The following is a 19,066-nucleotide window of genomic DNA, read 5'->3' on the forward strand; positions in this document are numbered from 1 at the left end:
CCCTTCTCAGGTAAGACACTACCAGAAGGTCAGCAACCGTGACATCAAGGGATTTGGGTTATATTCTCTGAGCTGACACAAATTTTTGGTATGATGTTCAAAAATGACTTGGGTCTGAAGCTTTTCAATGCACTGTTGTCATCAAAACTTGAATAACGTTTTTGAAGACAACTGATTTGGTACTGTATTTGGGACTCTGCAACTTCTGTTTCTCTACATGGATCTTACAAAGAATCCAAGAAAACTGAAATTCATATTCTCTGATAGGAAAGGTACACAAAGATCCTCGCTGTATTCTGTCTTCCTACCGCTTCTGATAAATTCTGAAATATTCATCTATCTTGCATTTTACCCCATCAAGGGCCACTCTTGTTCATCAGTCAAGGCCCTGTGGAAATATATCTCCTGCTTCTTAAGCCTCAGTTCATGAGAAGATCACCTCTGCCCTGATACTCTGGAGAGCCCAAAAGAACAGGAATTTACATTAACTGCTCAGATGGGTAAGCTTCTCAGTCACCATCACGTGCTTTTCACTGACACACAACCACCTTTTCAAAAGACACCAGTATTTCTTAGTCGTCTTAGCTCAGAAACGTGCACCTGGCTGTACTGCTTAGAGTTAACTGCCTTTCCCTAGCAACATTCATGGTTAAATTTCCTTCAGTCTACAATGCAACGAGCTCCTATCCCATGTAACGTGGTCCCACCACAATAACATCCTCATTCCAACCTCACATACACTCTCTTTACTTATGCTACTTCCTTGCTTCTCAGCAGTTGTGGATGCTCTCATCGTAGACCTACAAGTCCACATCAGGTATATCAAAATCAGCACTATCAAAACTGACTTCCACTAGCATCTTTCGCTAAGTTTCACAACACCTAAAGTCACTTTCACAAAGACTGTTAATAATAGTAATCTTATATTTATTCTTTTTTTCCAAACCTTCTGCAGGAATCACAGATGCTTCAGCACTGTCATGCAGTTTGAAGGCATATCCAACATCATTAACAAGCAGTTCTTTAGTGACGTTTGCATCATGTGCCTAATCCCTGTGACACAGGAGATGATATCTAACTGTCCCTTTAGGCTTTCAATACTGTGAAACTGTATGTTGAACATTCTTAAGAGTACACTCTTGCCATCAGAGACAAACATAAACAATGCTCAGTTTTTCTTCTCATATCCCACAGGGTAAATGAAACTCCTCCAGTCTTGGCTGCTCAAAATATAAAAGGATGTATATCCGCTGGAGGAAGAGAGGAAGAAATTAGGTAAACTGAGGCACACATTTTCCCATTTTCTCCACACCTCCCACCAGCAAGTCAGAGTAAAATCCCAGTACTATTCCCTGGAATTGAACACGAGTCCTTGGAAACAGAATTCTGCTTATATAAACCACTACTGCATGTCAGGATCACTTCAAACTATTATTTGGATATAACCCAGAAGTGTCGCAGTAATTCAGTCCCAATGCTCACATGAGAATCTTTTGGAAGGGGTTCTGTACTGCAGAGCACCGCCTTCAAGCAGACTGAAAAATACTGAATAGTAGCCATTCTTTTCTTTTTTCATTTTGAGCATTTCTTTTCCTTTTTAAATGCCCTATGAAATTAAGAAAAAAAAAAATCAGTGCAACCTCCTCTAGGAAAAACAAGGTTACCTTTTCTTATTTTTTTTTCTTATAAATTGAATTTTACTGTGACTAGAATTACATTCAATTTGCTCTTTTCAATGCTTTGAAGGAGTTTGAAAGGTTTATTCTGCTTCACTATAAACAGCATTCTGCAATATTCCCTGTATAACCTGGTGCATAAACCATGAACTGAAAGAGATTACGAAGAGTTAATTTATTTTTACTAGACTTAGCCTATGCAGCAGGGGAGGCCGTTTTACTCATATGAGGTAATAAAGTTACAGCAATATTTTTCTTTTCTGATTCCTTACATGCATTCTCCCAGGACAGACAATACTCAGGGTATTTTTAAGGGTCTATGCATATTGTTGATAATTTTATTCATTACATGTTTTGGAAGAACGAGCTTCCAGCAGTGCATATGCCATTATACCTACACATGCACGCCCATGGTGTGACACAAATAAATTTAATTTAGTAACATGAGGTTTTTCTAAGCCTGGGAACATTAACTTCCTTTAAGATTGTTATGCTGTTTTCCACCTTACTGGTTGAATACTGTGGGATGAGCTTGTATTTGAGGTTTAGCTGATGACTTACAGGGCCTGATTCTTTATAAATTTAGCCCAGGCTGTCCCTGGTAGCTTTAATCTCCTCCACAGAGGCCAGGGGAATTGCACTGGTACGACGGTGGGACAAGAGACAGGAATCACGTACGATGTGGAATTACAAGCAGCGAGTGGTCTGCACTGGGATGGGACCTTCGCCATATTACGGCCTGATCCAAACCCATCTGTAGCCCAGAGCAAAGGCACCATAGCTCTGGATCACATCCAGGGACCTCCCATTCAGGGACTTCCCCCGCAAGCTGTAGCTACCAGTTGCTCGCATTCTTATATACTGCACCACCACCATCTGGGCTAAAAAAGCCCAGTGGGGTGGTCCCCACTCCGAAAATCCTGCTATTTGAACTGTAGCGTAACTGCTCTACGAAATGCACTTGGGAACATCTTGGTGCATGAGGGGCCCTGAAAAGCACCAGTGGCTCTCTTCCTCCCCCAGCTACGTGATTCATATCGCACCGAAGCCATTAATCCTGGCTTATTCAGCTGTGAAAAGAAGACATACGCTCTTGCACGGCTTTTCTTTTACTGAGTTAGGACTTCTTCCCTTGTAAATGAACTTATGAGACACCAGAACTATCACGCTGTCTCTGGTGATGTACAACGCCTGTTTGCACAGTGGTATTGTGCTATTACTATTCATTTTGATAGTGTGTTTCCTTCCTCTCCCTGCAGTTGGTTCATCTGAATTGTCGCCAAGATGGTTGCCTTGGAAACTAATTAAGGAAAGCCTTTGGTTAGAAGCAGAGTTTCAAGCATTAAACTATTTGAGAGACAGATGCAGAAATTAAGGTAATGTCTGCTAAGATGAAAGGGTTTATCCTTTATATGGAGAAGAAAGAACCACATTAAATGCTAGGACTGTAACAAAGCAACTTCTATACAACACTGATTTTTAAAACCTGGAAGAGATGTGTGAGCGAGGGATTTTAAAATCAGCCAGGGGCTTAGAGGAGGTGACAAAGATTCCCAGAGCTATTAGGGATGGGGAGATGGACAAATACAGTGGGACAAAATCTCAGGACATCACATGTTGAGCAAATTCTAGCCAGCTCTCCCTTTCCCTCAAATACTCTGTATCTTCAAAAAACTTCTTGTGAATCTTGTTTTTGAAAAATACCAGTTCAGCTAACGAAAGACCAAATCCTCTCCCCACAGTCCAGGTAAGGCATAAGAAGCATCAGTGTGTACATCTGCTTCCAAAGTACATCAAATGCAGGAGTGAGAGGCTATCGCAAATGGCCCTCAGGCTCAACTTTTCTACTGAGACTGTCAACAAGGGTAACAATTAGTGCCAGCTGCAGACGCAGCTCATACGATGTGGACATCGGCTGAATGATGAGTGGGACCCTCAGAGGGCTTTCTAAGGGCAAACACACATGCACAAATTCTGCGCGTTGAAAAGCTGCAAAGAAAGGTGAACTATGCGGCAAATTGTGCTTTTCCAGCTACCTATTAACTGAAGTTCAAAGCAAATACAATCTCTCTATGAGCGCAACGGTATCAATTTAAATATTGTCTCCAGCATAGTGTTCAGAATAATGGCTGACTCTATACTTGCAGCAGCGTAACTGAGAAAAGATTTTGGGTCTCTGTACATTTAATGGCAATGCAGAGGTTGCCATATTAATATGCCTGTAACTGCATGAAAGCATACTACAAATGTTGTGGTTAAAATATGCGAAATATCAAAAGCAGATGCATGTGTGTGCATTGGTGTGTGCATTTATATCCCACGAATTATCATAAAACATAAAATGAGTAATTGCTACTATCGCAGAAAAATAAAAACTCTAATGGTGACTTCAGGTTCATATGCCTCTGGCATAAGAAACCAGAGTTGCTTGGCAGCGGTCTTCTACATACAGCAGCTTGCACATTTACGGTGAGACATTCTGTATTAATTATTATTATCACTGATGAGATACATTTAAAACTGTGCTTTAATGTCTTTTGAACACTTTTAAGCTTTGTGTGCCATTACCTCAGTCATTCTGCAGGATGACTAATACTCTGTTAAATTCCTGTCATTTGGAACCTGCTTTGCTTTATGAAGTCTGGATGACGGCTTTGGAGAGACATTACTATTTACAAGCTAGAAGTCCTCTCCTCAGGTATGTGTGAAATGTGCTATACGTGGGGCAGATTAACCCAAGATGTTACTTCTCTCTGCTTTAGCAATCCATCTCTGGCCCTTTATTAGTTTTACAGCTGATAGGAGCAGGCTGTTTAAGGCAGATACAGCTGTCGCTTTTGACATATAGCCCATTTTTTACTTACCTTCCGCTAGCTACGGTCCTAAGGGTGACTGACCTAAGTAATTCCCCTTTCCTCCCCAGACGCCTGTATGGACCTCTGAGCTGCTGAAACTCTCTGGATGTGTAAGGAAAGAAGTGACCTTTCACTCTGCTTTAGATCCTGGTTTCAACAATACTCATGGGCACCTAATGAAGAAATCTCCTAAATTTTAAGTTTCTAGTTCATTGGAAACATAGAAATGAACTGTACCTGTTTCTGAGTGACGTTACACAACACCGTACACACCACATACTCTCCCGGAGCCTCAGCTGATCCCCTCCTCTGCTCTGCACAGCTCCACAGAGAGGATAAAATCGGGCTGTGACACAGCTGTGGCACGGAGCCCTGGAGAACGCGGCAGGGGCACGCTGCTCTGGAGGCTGTGCTCCATGCAGCGCCGTACCTTCAGAGGACACGGCATCACTGACGTTCATAAGCAAAGCAGAAGCTGAAGCTCTGCTCCCCCTTCAAGCATCCCACTGTGTTTATAGGCAGTTATTATATTTTTAATTGCTACAGAGAACACAGGCAAACCCACACCAGACTGTTTAAAATGCAACACATAAACCAGGAAGCTTACATGAAAGTGGTGTTGATTTTTTTCACTTACCTTTTTCCTTATTGTTGTTGTTTTTAACGACTATTGGTCAAGCGAATACTGCAGTTTTGTATTTATTCTTATAAGACCCCAAATGTGAAAGCTGTTGTGCAGTGAGCACACTCCTCTGAGATCTGAACAGCTCTGCAGAGGGATGCAGCTGTGGCTGTACTGAAAACCTGCAGACCATCTTCCTAATCTCAAAATTTCAGACTCAAAGGTCAAGTCACAGTCAGTGCTTGCACCGGACAGAGTTCAGTCAATCAGATTACCCTTCTTAATCCTACACACGCTTTACTTCAAGTCTTCTTTCACAGTTTGACTGTCATTGTAAAATTTTGGGGACTGCATTCTCTACTGTAATATTGCTTCTGCCTTGTGAGATGCCTCTATTCAATACAGACACTGCCTTGGAGCCTAACCTTTATGACTATGTTTGGAGATAGTGTCCTTTTGATAAAAGCATGCAGTCTCTGGAATAAACAGGTCTTTTGTAAAGTTTCACCACTTTGATCCTGAATGAAGTTTCTTCCTCCTTATTCTCCCTCAGGAGATTTTCTTCTAAATGGACATAAAGCCACTCTAGTCTGAAATACAGCTTGTTATCTTGGGAATAAGAAAAACATATTTCTTAACTCAAAAACTGTCTCTAAATACATGGCTGAACAGGCTAAAGCTTACTGTTAGTTCTCAGAAGAAAATGTTCTTCTGTTTATGAGAACAAAATTTTATATCTATCTGTGAAGGAATACTGGAATATTTTAGCATCAAGGGACAAGAAGTGTGGGGAGCTTATGAATTTTGCATGACATAAGTGTTGCTATCTGTATGCTTGAGAGGCCACTAGATGATTAAATTGGATATAGTTTTGTTGTGCAAGGAGGGATATGGATCCACATGCTCAATGGTAATAGAACTACAGGGCAAGCGAACAAACAGATGGTAACTTACAGAATGACTATTAATCTCTCTGCTTCCCCTTACTCTGCAGCTGAAGAGACAGGGCCAGGGGTGATTTGGGCAGGGTACCCACCTCTAGGATGCAATATGGGGCCCATCACAAGATTCTCTGGAAGGGGAATGAAACCAGATTCACTGCAGAGTGAAACCTGGCACAAAACAGGTTACCCAGGCAGAGTAGGAGCAGAGGTGTCCTCTTCCCCCTACCTTACATTTACATACTGGGGGAGACAGCTGGGGGAGATCCTTTCCTGGGTACCAGCCAGCCCTCAGAAGAGAAATACTTCATACAGAATAGAATCATAGAATCATAGAAGTGTTTTGGTTGGAAATGGCAGGTTTCAGATCTTGGAAACACAGGGACATACAGATGTGCCAGATGCTAAAGGCATATGGAATACTCAAGGTCACTGACTCACATGTCTGTATGTCGCTGGAGGAAGGAAGGTACAGAATACTCCAGCAGGACCTGAAGTCTCTGAAGAAAATCCTCAGATGCGTAATTGTCTTTAGATAAGCCTACAGTTTTGGAAGAGAGCTATACCCTGGTTTGAACCGGTTGAAAAAAGCATCACAGGAAGAGAACTGCACACACTGACTGGCCTGATACAGGAGAAGAGGTCACTCTTATTTAATCCAAGCACTAACAGAAAGCCATGATATGTGGTTTCTAGAGCAGAGAACTGACAAGCTTACCGAATGGCCTGGCCAAAAGCCCAAGAGTCTGATAGCAAACTCAGCACGTGTGTAGACTGTTTAGTGGTTTACAGTCTCTTTATTTCTGCTATGACTTTTGTTCTTGAATAAGTCCTATTTAATCTTCTGAAATCCAGGGTCACTGGCAAATGCTGCTGTTGTCCCTGAGAAAATGAAATGGCAGGAGCCACACATCCCCATAGTGACCACACTAAACCCCTCTCTGGAGGGAGGCATCACTCCCAGAAGGTGATGGGAGGGTTGACCTTTGAAGATGTGCCCCTGAGGCGGCCAAAAAACAGAGGGGGATGGAAAGGCAGCTGGGCTGAGGCAGCCTATGCCAACCCTCTGTGGGACAGAGTTTGTCCATCAGTACTCTGCCATAACAGGTAAAGCGTCTTGGCTTCCTTTCGCTCTCACTGGGAAAAAGCTCTTCAAGCCATGTGCAGTTGTGCAGTCAGCATGCTATTAATATGCTCAGGTGTCATTGCCTCTTAGCTGAGCAGACTTTCTAGACTCCACACAAAGCACCAATCTGACTTTCTAAACTGCAATAAAACACTAGATTTCAAATATGCAAATTCAGAGTTATCTTTCCCCTTAATGGTACGCTACCAGGAAACACAGTTGGCTAAAAAGAAGACAACTCACCACTCCCTTGAGCAAACTGGCTGGATGGATTTAAGTCACACACATATTTGTGAAATTTTTTTTACTTACTTTATGAGAAGATAACAAGGTAAGCAGAGGAGATGGAAGGAAAAGGCTAAAACCAATAATTGTTCAGCTATCATAGAACAGAATCATAGAATAGAATAGTTTAGGTTGGAAAAGAACTTTAAGATCATGAAGTCCAACCATTAGCCTAGCACTGCCAAATCCACCACTAAACCACGTCCCTAAGCACCACACCTACGTGTCTTTTAAATATCTCCAGGGATGGTGACTCAACCACTTCCCTGGGCAGCCTGTTCCAATGCTTGACCACTCTTTCAGTGAAGAAATTTTTCCTAATATCCAATCTAAACCTCCCCTGGCGCAGCTTGAGCCCATTTCCTCTCGTCCTATCGCTAACTACTTGGGAGAAGAGACCAACACCCACCTCACTACTACCTCCTTTCAGGCAGTTGTAGAGAGCGATAAGGTCTCCCCTCAGCCTCCTCTTCTCCACACTAAACAATCCCAGTTCCCTCAGCCGCTCCTCACAAGACTTGTGCTCTACACCCTTTAACAGCTTCACTGCCCTTCTCTGGACACGCTCCAACACCTCAATGTCTTTCTGGTACTGAGGGGCCCAAAACTGGACACAGTATTCCAGGCGCAGCCTTGCCAGTGCCGAGTACAGGGGGACAATCACCTCCCTGCTCCTGCTGGCCACACTGTTCCTGATAGAAGCCAGGATGCTACTGGCCTTCTTGGCCACCTGGGCACACTGCTGGCTCATGTTCAGCCAGCTGTCGACCAACACCCCCAGGTCCTTTTCCACCGGGCAGCTTTCCAGCCACTCTTCCCCAAGCCTGTAGCGTTGCATGGGGTTGTTGTGACCCAAGTGCAGGACCTGGCACTTGGCCTTGTTGAACCTCATTCAGCTGGCCTTGGCCCATTGATCCAGCCTGTCCAGATCCCTCTGCAGGGCCATCTTACCCTTGAGCATCGACATTCCCACCCAGCTTGGTGTCATCTGCCAACGTACTGAGGGTGCACTCAATCCCCTCATCCAGATCGTTGATAAAGATATTAAACAAGACTGGCCCCAAAACATAGCCCTGGGGAACACCGCTCATGACTGGTCGCCAACTGGACTTAACTCCATTCACCACTACTCTCTGGGCTCGGCCTCTCCACCAGTTTTTTACCCAGCGAAGACTATGCCCGTCCAAGCCATGAGCTGCCAGCTTCCCAAGGAGAATATTGTGGGAGACTGTGTCAAAGGCTTTGCTGAAGTCCAGGTAGACAAAATGTAAATGGAGTTAGAAAGATCAAACAAAAGGCCTGTTCCCCAGCTGAGAACCAGCTCCTTGGGCCCAAGGAGCTATTTAAGCTTGGCTCAGGAGTGCTCTGCTGCATCATTTTCGGAAGAGTGGGCTGTGGGTATGATGTTTTGCATCTTTTGCAAGAACATGAGCAAATGAAAAGGCGGGGGGGGGAAGCTTCCTACACTTTGCTGTATGAATTTCCCTAAAGAGAGCACTCACCATATTGACTAAAAATACAGTGTAAAATGCAATGCTCTGTATTAGTATCACAACCATACTAGCTGTCAGAGTTACGGACCAGCACCAGCTTGTGCTGTGTTCTCTTGAGCACCTCTTTCCTTCCTGTTGCCCTTTGTAACCAGCAGCTATGGGACCTGGCTGTGGCTACAGCGACTCAGTCCCCGCAGACTGGCCCTCAGTGATACACCTCAAAGCTTGATAGGAACTGAATATTTTGAGAAGGAACTCAGTGAACATAGCTTTTGCATTTCCCAGGGTTTATGGCAGTGAGGTCAGTTTGCTAACAGTTTACAATACAACATCTCTAAGAGATATGCTAACGCTTCATGAAATTTAAATGTTACTGTTGATCTATTCCATACTATAAACCCCCAGTTAAATTTATGAAGTGACAATCAGAGGGTTTTTCAGTCTTAATGTAAGTGAATTACCACATGCCTATGAATAAACAAGCAGCATGGATTTGGTTCCATACTAACACCAGCTTTGCTGTGAGCCCAGGCAGCAGAGAACTGTCTTGCTTCTGCTCCCTGCAATGTGTATCTGTTAATACACCTCTTCAAGCACACTGCACAGCACAGCCAGTGGCACAGGCATTCTGGGTAGCACCCTGGGGCAAAGCAAACACTGGGAAGGCCACACAATAACAAAACAGTCACCCAAAAGTGCATCTTCCCCAATAAAGGTGTTTAGACTCTATCACCCACAATTTAAGCCTGTCAACAGCACTGGCTGTGCAGAGGGAAGGGCCGTAGGTACCAAAGAGTGCTAATGAGCCATTTGGACTACCAGCTGAATTTTTCGTTAGCAATATTTCCATTTGCAAATTCTTTAAGATGATTCACAACTACTTCACTGGCTTTCTATTTCTTGTTTCATGTTCCACTTAACAAACTGCACCTGTCTTGCAATCCCTACAAGTAGCCCTGATGCCAGTAATGTTATTCTGGCGGCTGAGGTTTTAGGTTCTTAACCTACTTAAAAATAATTCATTATTAACATTTGGGAAAGAATATCATAGAATCATTTAGGTTGGAAAAGATCTTTTAAGATCATATTCTAAAGAATATCATCCAGTCCAACCATTAACCTAACATTACCAAGTCAATCAGAGAGACATTTCCTGGTAGGTTACGTGTAAGTGCTGCCACCAACTATGAGCATCACTGAGGCTTTCTAATTTTACTAAGTAACCAGCCAGTTGTTGGGACTCACATCTCAGTGGATATTTAATTAATTTCTAGAAACAGACAGTTCTGGAAACATTAATGATATCTGTCACAGAGACATCACGATTTCTGAAAAGCATATACCTGTTCCAAAATGGTGTTGATTCTGTCTACTTCACAGTCAATTAAGTATCTTTTTTCTTGCCGCCTGTCCATCTCCTCTATAATTCTTCTGAACTCTTGAACATCCTTTATGCTTCCTACAGATCTGGCTGTCACTTGCCAGTTGTTCTGTACTGCTGCTTCCATGATCGCCTGAAGAATGGAAAATCCTGTAGGGGGAAGAGGCAATGCAAGCATTTAAAAACAGAACAAAAATAAAAACTATTTTTAATGTTTGACAAAGGGTTCACAAAAACTTGCATCATCTAAAGGGACACAGACTAGCTAATAGCCTGCAAGTGCTTCATTACTTGAGAAAGCAACAGTGTAGGGACCAGTTTCTTCTTTCAGCTCTGCCACTGCCAAAGTCACTGACTTCAGCAGAATTGCTTGGCGGTGTATTACTGTTGAGGCGTATCAGAATCTGTCCAATATATCATATTATGATCCTCTCAGGGATGTTTATGGTCGTGCTGGGGTCTGCGCCAGCTGAGAATAGGAGCCTGCAGCCATTACTTGGGCAAAAGTCCATCAGCTTGAAGAGCCGGACAGAAGGGGTAATTTGCCTGTGCAGACTGCAGCAATGGGTCATTAACTGGCAAAGATCCAAGCACTGCACAAGAATGCCAATTAAGTCATTGTACTGGTTATTGGAGCCACGAACCACAGGAGAGTATTTTACTGATACTCACTTTGATTTCAGAAAATGTTTTTAAATATGGAGTCTAGCAGCATCAAGCACACTTGCAATGCTTTCATTAAGGTAATACCAGCTCATTTAGCAGCCTCAACAGAGGAGAGAAGCAGCACAGAATGGCCAAAGACTGCACAGTGGGAAATTACACAAGCAAACAGCATTTCATTTCTTGTGAACAGCCGTGCCTCGGCGGCAGACAGAACTCAAGTCAAGTCCGTAAGTGAAAGGTGGTAGAACTGGGAATGGTAACAAGTCATGCTATGTCGGAGTCATCAGACATTGATTTGCATACCTTTACTACAGTATGTAGCTGGGAATTTGGTGAATTACCTGCTTTCATTCAGGAAATTAAAACTTTTGCATAGTTCTAATTGTTTCAAATCTGGGCGGATGCCAATCGGAGACAGAGGTCATCTACTTCAGGTGCACACAGTGGTTTCCAGTGGAGTTACTTTGGTTTCCAGTGGAGTTACTTTGTACAGAAGCATCCATGTGAGCTGTGTTTCTGTCCAGATAATTTATTTGCAAAACTTTCAGTCCAATCATTTAGTCATACTGTGGATTTCTTATCCACAGCCAGATTTGAGAAGCTCAGAATTTCTCCACACACTCAAACACATAAACATACAGGATCAACAATCAATTAACTGTGCTCTGTGATAACAAGTCCCCTATGCTTCTGAAACTGAAAGGAGTTTGAGCTACAGAGGAACACCATGTTCACTGCTTCAAATTATGCCAATAGCTATTCTGAACTCAGATATCATTGTAGGGGCATACCGATAACAAAGAACTTGCGCTGCAGTCTGATCTTCCGTAGCCTGCTGTAAATCTGTAGTGGCTGTCTGAAGCCAGAGGAGCTGCATCATTACCTCATTACAGACACAAACAAGGAAAGAGTGTGATTTTCTAGATTGCAGTTAGATTATTATAATTTACCATGTGACTTCCTCAAGTCTCAATGTCCTCACTTTCCCTGTGCAGCCTCCTTGATTCTTAATGCTTTTCTTTGTATGAATGCACTTTACTATCCCATGAAAGGTGGTGACAATTAATATGTACGCTGGTTGGGAATTTTTCTGGCATCTTCTTTCCCCTGAGACTACTGAAAGGGAGGCATTTACATATGTATAGTACAATGAACTCAGTCTTCCTTAACATCATATTTTACAAAAATGGCTGTGATGTCTGTGACAGCATTGTGATTCCATTACATGTAGGAGGAAGATCTAAGCGTAAGATATTTGGTTGGCTGCAAACGAGGAATTTTGATGTGGGAACATAAATACACTAATGGGGATTTACAAATGCTTTGCGTACAAAGATGTGCTTTTAAAAAAATACGATTCCACTAAGTAATGAATATTTACAACTTTGTTTCATCATTCATATAATGTCTAAGTATGAACCTTGAGCTTGCTGTAAACGGAAAACAGTCCATGAGTCTATTTTTTTCACTCCAAATTGAACAAAATAGTTCAGCATATCATAAAAAAATGACACTTTAAAAAAACCTGTAGCTCTATTTTTTGCTAATAACACATACAAAATTTACGAATTGTCTCGAGGAAAGAAGTGAAAATGAACATGCCGGAGAGCAGATGCCATTGGTTGACTGCCACGCACCCAGTTTCAGCTAACGCTGTTTGAGTCAGAGCTCGCTTTGTCAAACCTTGAATATCTCAGAAGAAATCTGGGCAATTTTCCTAATTTTGTGCAATTGCATGTTTGTGTGGGTGTGAGTGTGTGTGTTTTTACATGCATGTATATTAGTCAGTGATTACCACTTCAAGAAAGAGAAGAGCAAGGTCACTCAGCAGCCTTTCTCCTATGCATGAAAATACAATTACGGTAACCTTTAGTGTGAAAAAGTTCCAGAGCTTCAGCATTTCTGTCTTCTCTACCTCCTGTTTCTCCTTGTCACACCAAGTCTTTACAGACACAGTCCCCTCTACCCTTGCCAGTTCTAGAAATCCTCCCTATGGTCACCGTCTGTGCCGCGCCAGCTCGCCTCTCTTGGGCTTTCTCCCTCTCCCGTCCTCGCTTCAAGAAGCACCATTTGCCCTTCCTGCGACGGCTCATTAGGCCAGTCCTCTGACAACCTTTACAAAGCCCATTCCCCTTGCTTTACAAAAGCGTGGCTCAAACCTCCTGCTTTCAGGAAGGCAGCACGCTCACGTCGTCGCAAACACGTGCTCACTGTTCCCAACCTCCGATCTCTCTCCGTGCCTGTTGCCTTCAGCGCCATTGACTACATTTTACGTTGTTACTCGTTACGTGCTATTTCTGTAAACAACATGTTCCAGGCTCCAGCTGTACTTTACCATTAAGAGAGCTGTTACATAAGCAGTGTAATTGTTTAAATAAAAGGACCACTTTATCTTCAAATGTGAACTTTTCTTTCTCCTTAGCATAACAATGCGAGCTGTGACATTTCGGGGGTACTGCCTGGGTAACAAAGGGAGAATTATTTGCCCTGTTCTGTGCACGTCCGTGACCAGACCTGTACACCGAGCTTTTCCACTCCCTACCCTCCAGTAAACACGCCGTGTGAATGCTTCTCAAGAGATGCTTGCCCCTGAGCGCCCCGGAGGTGCCGAGCTCTCATGGGTGCCTCTCATCTCATTCACCCTAAAGGAAACCAGCCAGCCACGGCAACTCTGTTTTGTAGTTTTTCTATGGTCTGCATCAGATCTCTCCCAAAAGACTAAAGGACTGATAATTCACCACAGGTCTGTGAAGAAGCCATGCAGGAAAGGCTTTCATTAATACTGCTGCTGGTTTGTAACACATCAACCGACAAAGCCAAAAAATATTAGCTAAGACAAGAAAAAGTGACATGCTCCTAGAAGATGACAGCAATGAGATCATCTCAAAACAGGTTCATAATACCATTACTAAAATTCAGAGGTTGTTCATTCTATAGTCATTAACACAAATACAGACAACAGGAAAACTTCACTCAGACCCCAATCTGATCTTTCAACCTCTTTTTTCTTAGTTGTACCTTGGACGTGAAGAAGCAGCAGGATGGACGGCATGCGTTTTTCTGGAAGCACTGCTTCTGAGGCTAGCTCGTCTGATGGCACCACATCCCTTCACTGCACTACGTTATTAACATGTTGGCATTACTGATTTACAAATATGTCTGGTCACACAACGGCGATGTCCATACTTGCCAGGTCATGGAACAGACCCATATTATGTTTTGGTCCCTTTTAGCCGTGTACTGGGGAGGGGTTGCTCCAGTGATCTTTCTGCAATCTCAAAAGTCACTCTGATCTGCACCTACTAAAAGCTTAGACAAACCTGGCCTTCATATTCAAATGTGTCATTGACTGGCTTACTCTTAAAATATTGATGATTTAAAAGAGCTAACCCTCATCTAAACGGTCTGCAAAATGATCGGGCTGGAGGTAGATACAGTAATAAAACTAGAACAAAACAAGCGCCCAGCTTACCTCTCAGTGAGCTGAAGCAAGTATTTTGAGTTTTGCTGACTGAAGCTTGCAAAGAGGGGAAATATTCAACACAAATTTCCCTCAAAGCAGGGAAAATATTACTTGTTGCAATGCTGTCTCTGTACTTTAAACAACCCAGACAGAATTACATTCTAGGCAGTCCTCCCTGCAGCTGGAGTAAGACACAAATTCAGCCAGTATCTTCACACTTCTGCCAGGGAAGCAAAGCCTGTACCTCAGTCTTTCAGATCATTCCTTCGATACAAGCATCTCCTAACTGACCCTGCTAACACAGGTGACGAGGACATTTCACTCTTTTGCATCTACAAAAGCTCATGAAACTTTTCCCACATCCACGTAAGCAAAATTCAGCTGAGCAGTTTGCTCAGCCATATGAAATTCTATGTACTACATTATTGAACTTACTCTTTTTTAAATAGGAGCAATCATTAACATGTCATGAGTAAATGACCACACTGGAACATCTGTAGCATCACGTGATGTAACGTGTAGCATCACGTGATTACCACTTATGTAAATCAGTGTTTTCCTGAATGTTCCTGGTAAGATCTTGGACCTTAGCCTCCTATTAGAAATGAAAGCATTTGCTTGCAGTGCTTCTTTCTTTTGCCTTCCTGAGTACCAAAGATCTTTGAGGGGCATATTTTCCTGGCATGCAGCATGCCTGCACCAGCTGAATGAACATCATCTCTGATGTGAATATTTGTGTTTTGAACTATGTATCTGGGCCACGATATGAAGAACTAAGCTTCTGGCCTGTGAGTGAACTTCAGGGATTTAAGTGTGGAGCTGTGTTTGACAAGGGCACAATGAACTTACCACAAAGGAGGCCATCAAGGCAAGCGCTTCCCCAAGACAAATACAAATCCTATGAGCCAGCTTACATTTCAAGCATACCAGAGGTCTGTAAATTGAGATATACTTAGATATTCTGTGTGTTTGGCACTGAGCTTAGTGCTAATTTAAAAGCAAACAGATCAACATGTCAGGCGTGAGTAAAAAACAACTAGCCAACCCAAAACACTCCCCATCATTCCAAATCCAAACATGTCAGTTAGGCAAGTATGCTTTGCATAACCTATGTCTGCTTAACAATTTTATAGTAGCAGAAGAAGCAAGCAACAAGCTACTAAATTAGTCACCAGTAAGAGATGCAGCAAATGACTAGTACACCGGAGTGCTCTATCAATCTAACACACATAAGTTCAAATTATTAAATAAAAGTAGAATAACTGCATTCCATCTGGTTTTGACCTGATCACTTCTATCTGGTAACCAGCATGTAAAGTGTTACACTCTGCTATTCTGGTAGCAGACAACCTTCTAGACCGAGTAGCAATCACAGTCCAACATTATCTTTTTCTTCTGCTTTTTCTATTCAGTAAACCTCTAGTTTCCCCTGTACATATATTACATCATTGCAACCTGTCATACATAAACAGAGAAATCGACACAAATAGGTATGTCAGCTTGGTTGAGTGAATGTGAACTTGCCAGGCTCTAAAGGAGAATTTACAGGAACCATCTGGTCCACATTTGCTTGGGATGGGACACAGCGAAACATGCAGGAATTCAGATCTACTGAATGCAAGAATTTTTTTTTTTTTTAAAAAAAACCCCAGCTCTTTGTGAATGTGTTTCACCTTGATTTGTTCTTTCGTAACAAACTTGCATTTAACTCACCCTCATTTTACCCAAGTTTTAGGTCAGTGCAACTCCAGCATTTTTGAATGAAGCTGCACCAGTGTAAATCAGAGGAATGTATTAAGGAATTGAAGAGTACAATAAGCAAGGGCATTCATAAAGATGCCGTAAGCAATGCTGTCACTTCTGTAAGGGGACTTATTCATATGACTTTTGCAATGATGTGGGCAAGTCTCCTGGTGTAGGACAGATAGGTATACCTCAATAAAACAATATGATCCAAAGTTTATCGGAAGAGCTGTGTTCTTGTTTTAGCTTTGCTATGCAAATCTTCATTTAAATATTTCCAAGGGAAATATAGTTGAGCGATTATAGCTTCTGGATGCAAATGGGAAAACTTTAAAACCAGAGTATGTTCTGCTTGAGGAAAATATAACAGGTAAACAATTGTGCAGAGAAGGCAGAAGAACTAGCACAGAAAATCAGAGAAAGGAATAATGTATTTTGAGAAGTGACAGAAGGCGAAGAGCACTGTGCTGTCCAGTGGGCATGGGCTGTAGGGTATCCTCTGTGTACTTATTACTAAGAACTCTTGACACTGATGCTATCAGAAAGCTGACAGGGGTAGTGGTGTGGGCATTCTGTCACCAGAGGGTGCTGAGATCTGGGCCTAGGGGTAGTGGAGAGTCCTCTCAAAAGGAAATTTTTTTTTACATGCAAATGAAAAAAATGGTAAAAACTACATTAGCATTCAAATAATTAACTTCTGAGCTTTAGGTGATCTGAATAAAAAAATAATTAAACTGCTTAAGTACGGAGAGATTTCATCTGTCAAGCTCTACACTGAGCCCAGGGCTTTGTCTCTGTCCATCAGAGGCGAAAACCTAAAACTATGCAGTAAGCACAGTACTGTCACACATACAGTGGGATGCAAAACTAGGGAGTTCAATTCCCATGATATTCCTGCCCAACACCAATTTTGCTGAGTGCCTTGAATTCTCCAGCAAGGACATGGTCCAAGTGACACCAGCAAATTCAAAACAAACCATTTGCTGAACACAGTCCTGCACCCTCCTGGTATCAGGAAGCTAACACCATAACCTTAGTACAATATCATAGCCTTGCCTAGATGCAGCCTTCTGTAGTGGCTTCTTTCTCTTCTGTTCATCTTTGAGCACTTCTATCCCACCACCTCGCCGTTTTGCAGCCTCGCTTACTGCCTCTTGTACGGAGCAAGCTAGAACTGAGTCCACACCAAGCCCTGCTGCTTGCAACAGACCAGCCTTCAGCTGAAAAGCCTTTGAATGATATAAACAGAATAGAAGTTTCTTCGGGTAAAAAGAAGAAACCAAGACACACAGATATTACCAGCCACTTCCTTCAGAACATCAAAGCTGGGTTTTTTTCATTACTCCTGTCCACTGGTTACTGAAGAAACCAGATCTAGCCACCATGGGTAGAAAATATCTCAGCCATAACCCTCTTGATGTCAGATGCTGTAAAGTTGACCACAGTGAGGCCTAAGTGAGATGCTTTGGCCTTAGTCCATCCTTAACTTCAGGCACATTTGGATGACAGTCTCCTTAGGTTCTCTTTCTAGTCGAGAGAGAGAGAGAGATGCCATGTAATTTTTTGTGTTTACAACGTGTGGAAATCAATGGAAGAAAATACATAAAAGAACGAAGTTGTGTAAAGCATCATCATGTAGGTATCACTCACAACCTTTACCTGCAATTGAAAAACTAAAAAGAGAACAAAAATCCCAATGTGTTGACTAGCGCTCAACTGATGAGGCTAATTACTGCACTTTAAAAATACATATCTAATTGTGTTTACATATTTATCTCAGCAAAAAGATTCTCATTAGGAATCACAGAGTTAGCAATTATCAGGCTGGAAAAGAAAACCTAACTTTTCTGCAAAACAACTGTAGCACATTCCACGTGAAGCTAGTTCTCAAAGGGAAAGCCATCAAAAAAAAAAAAAAAAATCAGAGCATGCACAGATGTTGCATGATATTGAGAATTTAACTCATCTTTTGGTGACAATACTGACTTTGAGGAGATATATTTGGCCTATCATATGACTCGGAGAAAAACAGAAAATGAAAAACCACACGATAAATAATGCAACAGTGTGCTGCTGCTCAGTGATGAGCCAAGCTGTTGAGCTACCTGTTCTCAAGGCTCGACTGTGGCTGGTCTGAGCGGGGTGGTGCAATGAACACTGTCTTTATTTCAGAATAAAGGTCTGCTCCTGTATGGAACACTAAGGCTGGCCTTCTCACTGGCATTGATACAGCTATATGGATTTCCTTCCTCTCTTCAATGAGCCTGCAAAACTCCTGATGTATCTCTGCCTTCATGACACATTTTAGCCCGGCTTCATTGTTTCCGAAGTACATCATACGCGGGCCTGGACCTCCCACAGAGTGGGCTACACTTAACACAAAGCAGTGCACTTCACATGAGATGTTTTTGCGTCATTCAACTTTCAGAAAATTCTTACAAAAACATTAATAATGTTAACAACAATGCTAAATAACACTCAAAGCACTGCAAATTAACAGATTTATTGTTAACGTTCCCATATGAAATAGGCAAAGAATAAATTTGACATAGAATAAAAAAATTATTTGGCCTCTCCCATAAAGAGAGTTAGTAATAGAGCCAATTTTCAAATTCAGGTTCTCCTGATTCATATCTAGATTTATTTTTATTTCAAGCTGTAACACAGTTGAACATATACTTTTAAAGATGCCTATACTGCCTGCAAACATGCTAGCAACTGAAATTACACAGTAAAGACATCAGTATGGCCTCTCAGAATACATTTTCCTCGTATCTGATTTGCTAGATGAAACTGAATAGCTACCTAGCCTCCA

The 19,066-nt window shown here is 42.2% G+C and overlaps 1 protein-coding gene across 1 annotated transcript in view; it reads right to left on the reverse strand.

Annotated features, from left to right (window-relative positions):
• The window catches only part of GRIA3 (glutamate ionotropic receptor AMPA type subunit 3), a 156,739-nt gene that overhangs the window by 72,678 nt on the left and 64,995 nt on the right, over positions 1-19,066 (reverse strand). The window contains exon 4 of the mRNA XM_075720585.1: positions 10,342-10,529. Within this exon, the coding sequence (XP_075576700.1) occupies positions 10,342-10,529 (188 nt within the window). The remainder of the gene's footprint in view (positions 1-10,341; positions 10,530-19,066) is intronic.

The sequence above is a fragment of the Pelecanus crispus genome, chromosome 13, assembly GCF_030463565.1.
Source record: "Pelecanus crispus isolate bPelCri1 chromosome 13, bPelCri1.pri, whole genome shotgun sequence".
Taxonomy (NCBI): Eukaryota; Metazoa; Chordata; class Aves; order Pelecaniformes; family Pelecanidae; genus Pelecanus; species Pelecanus crispus.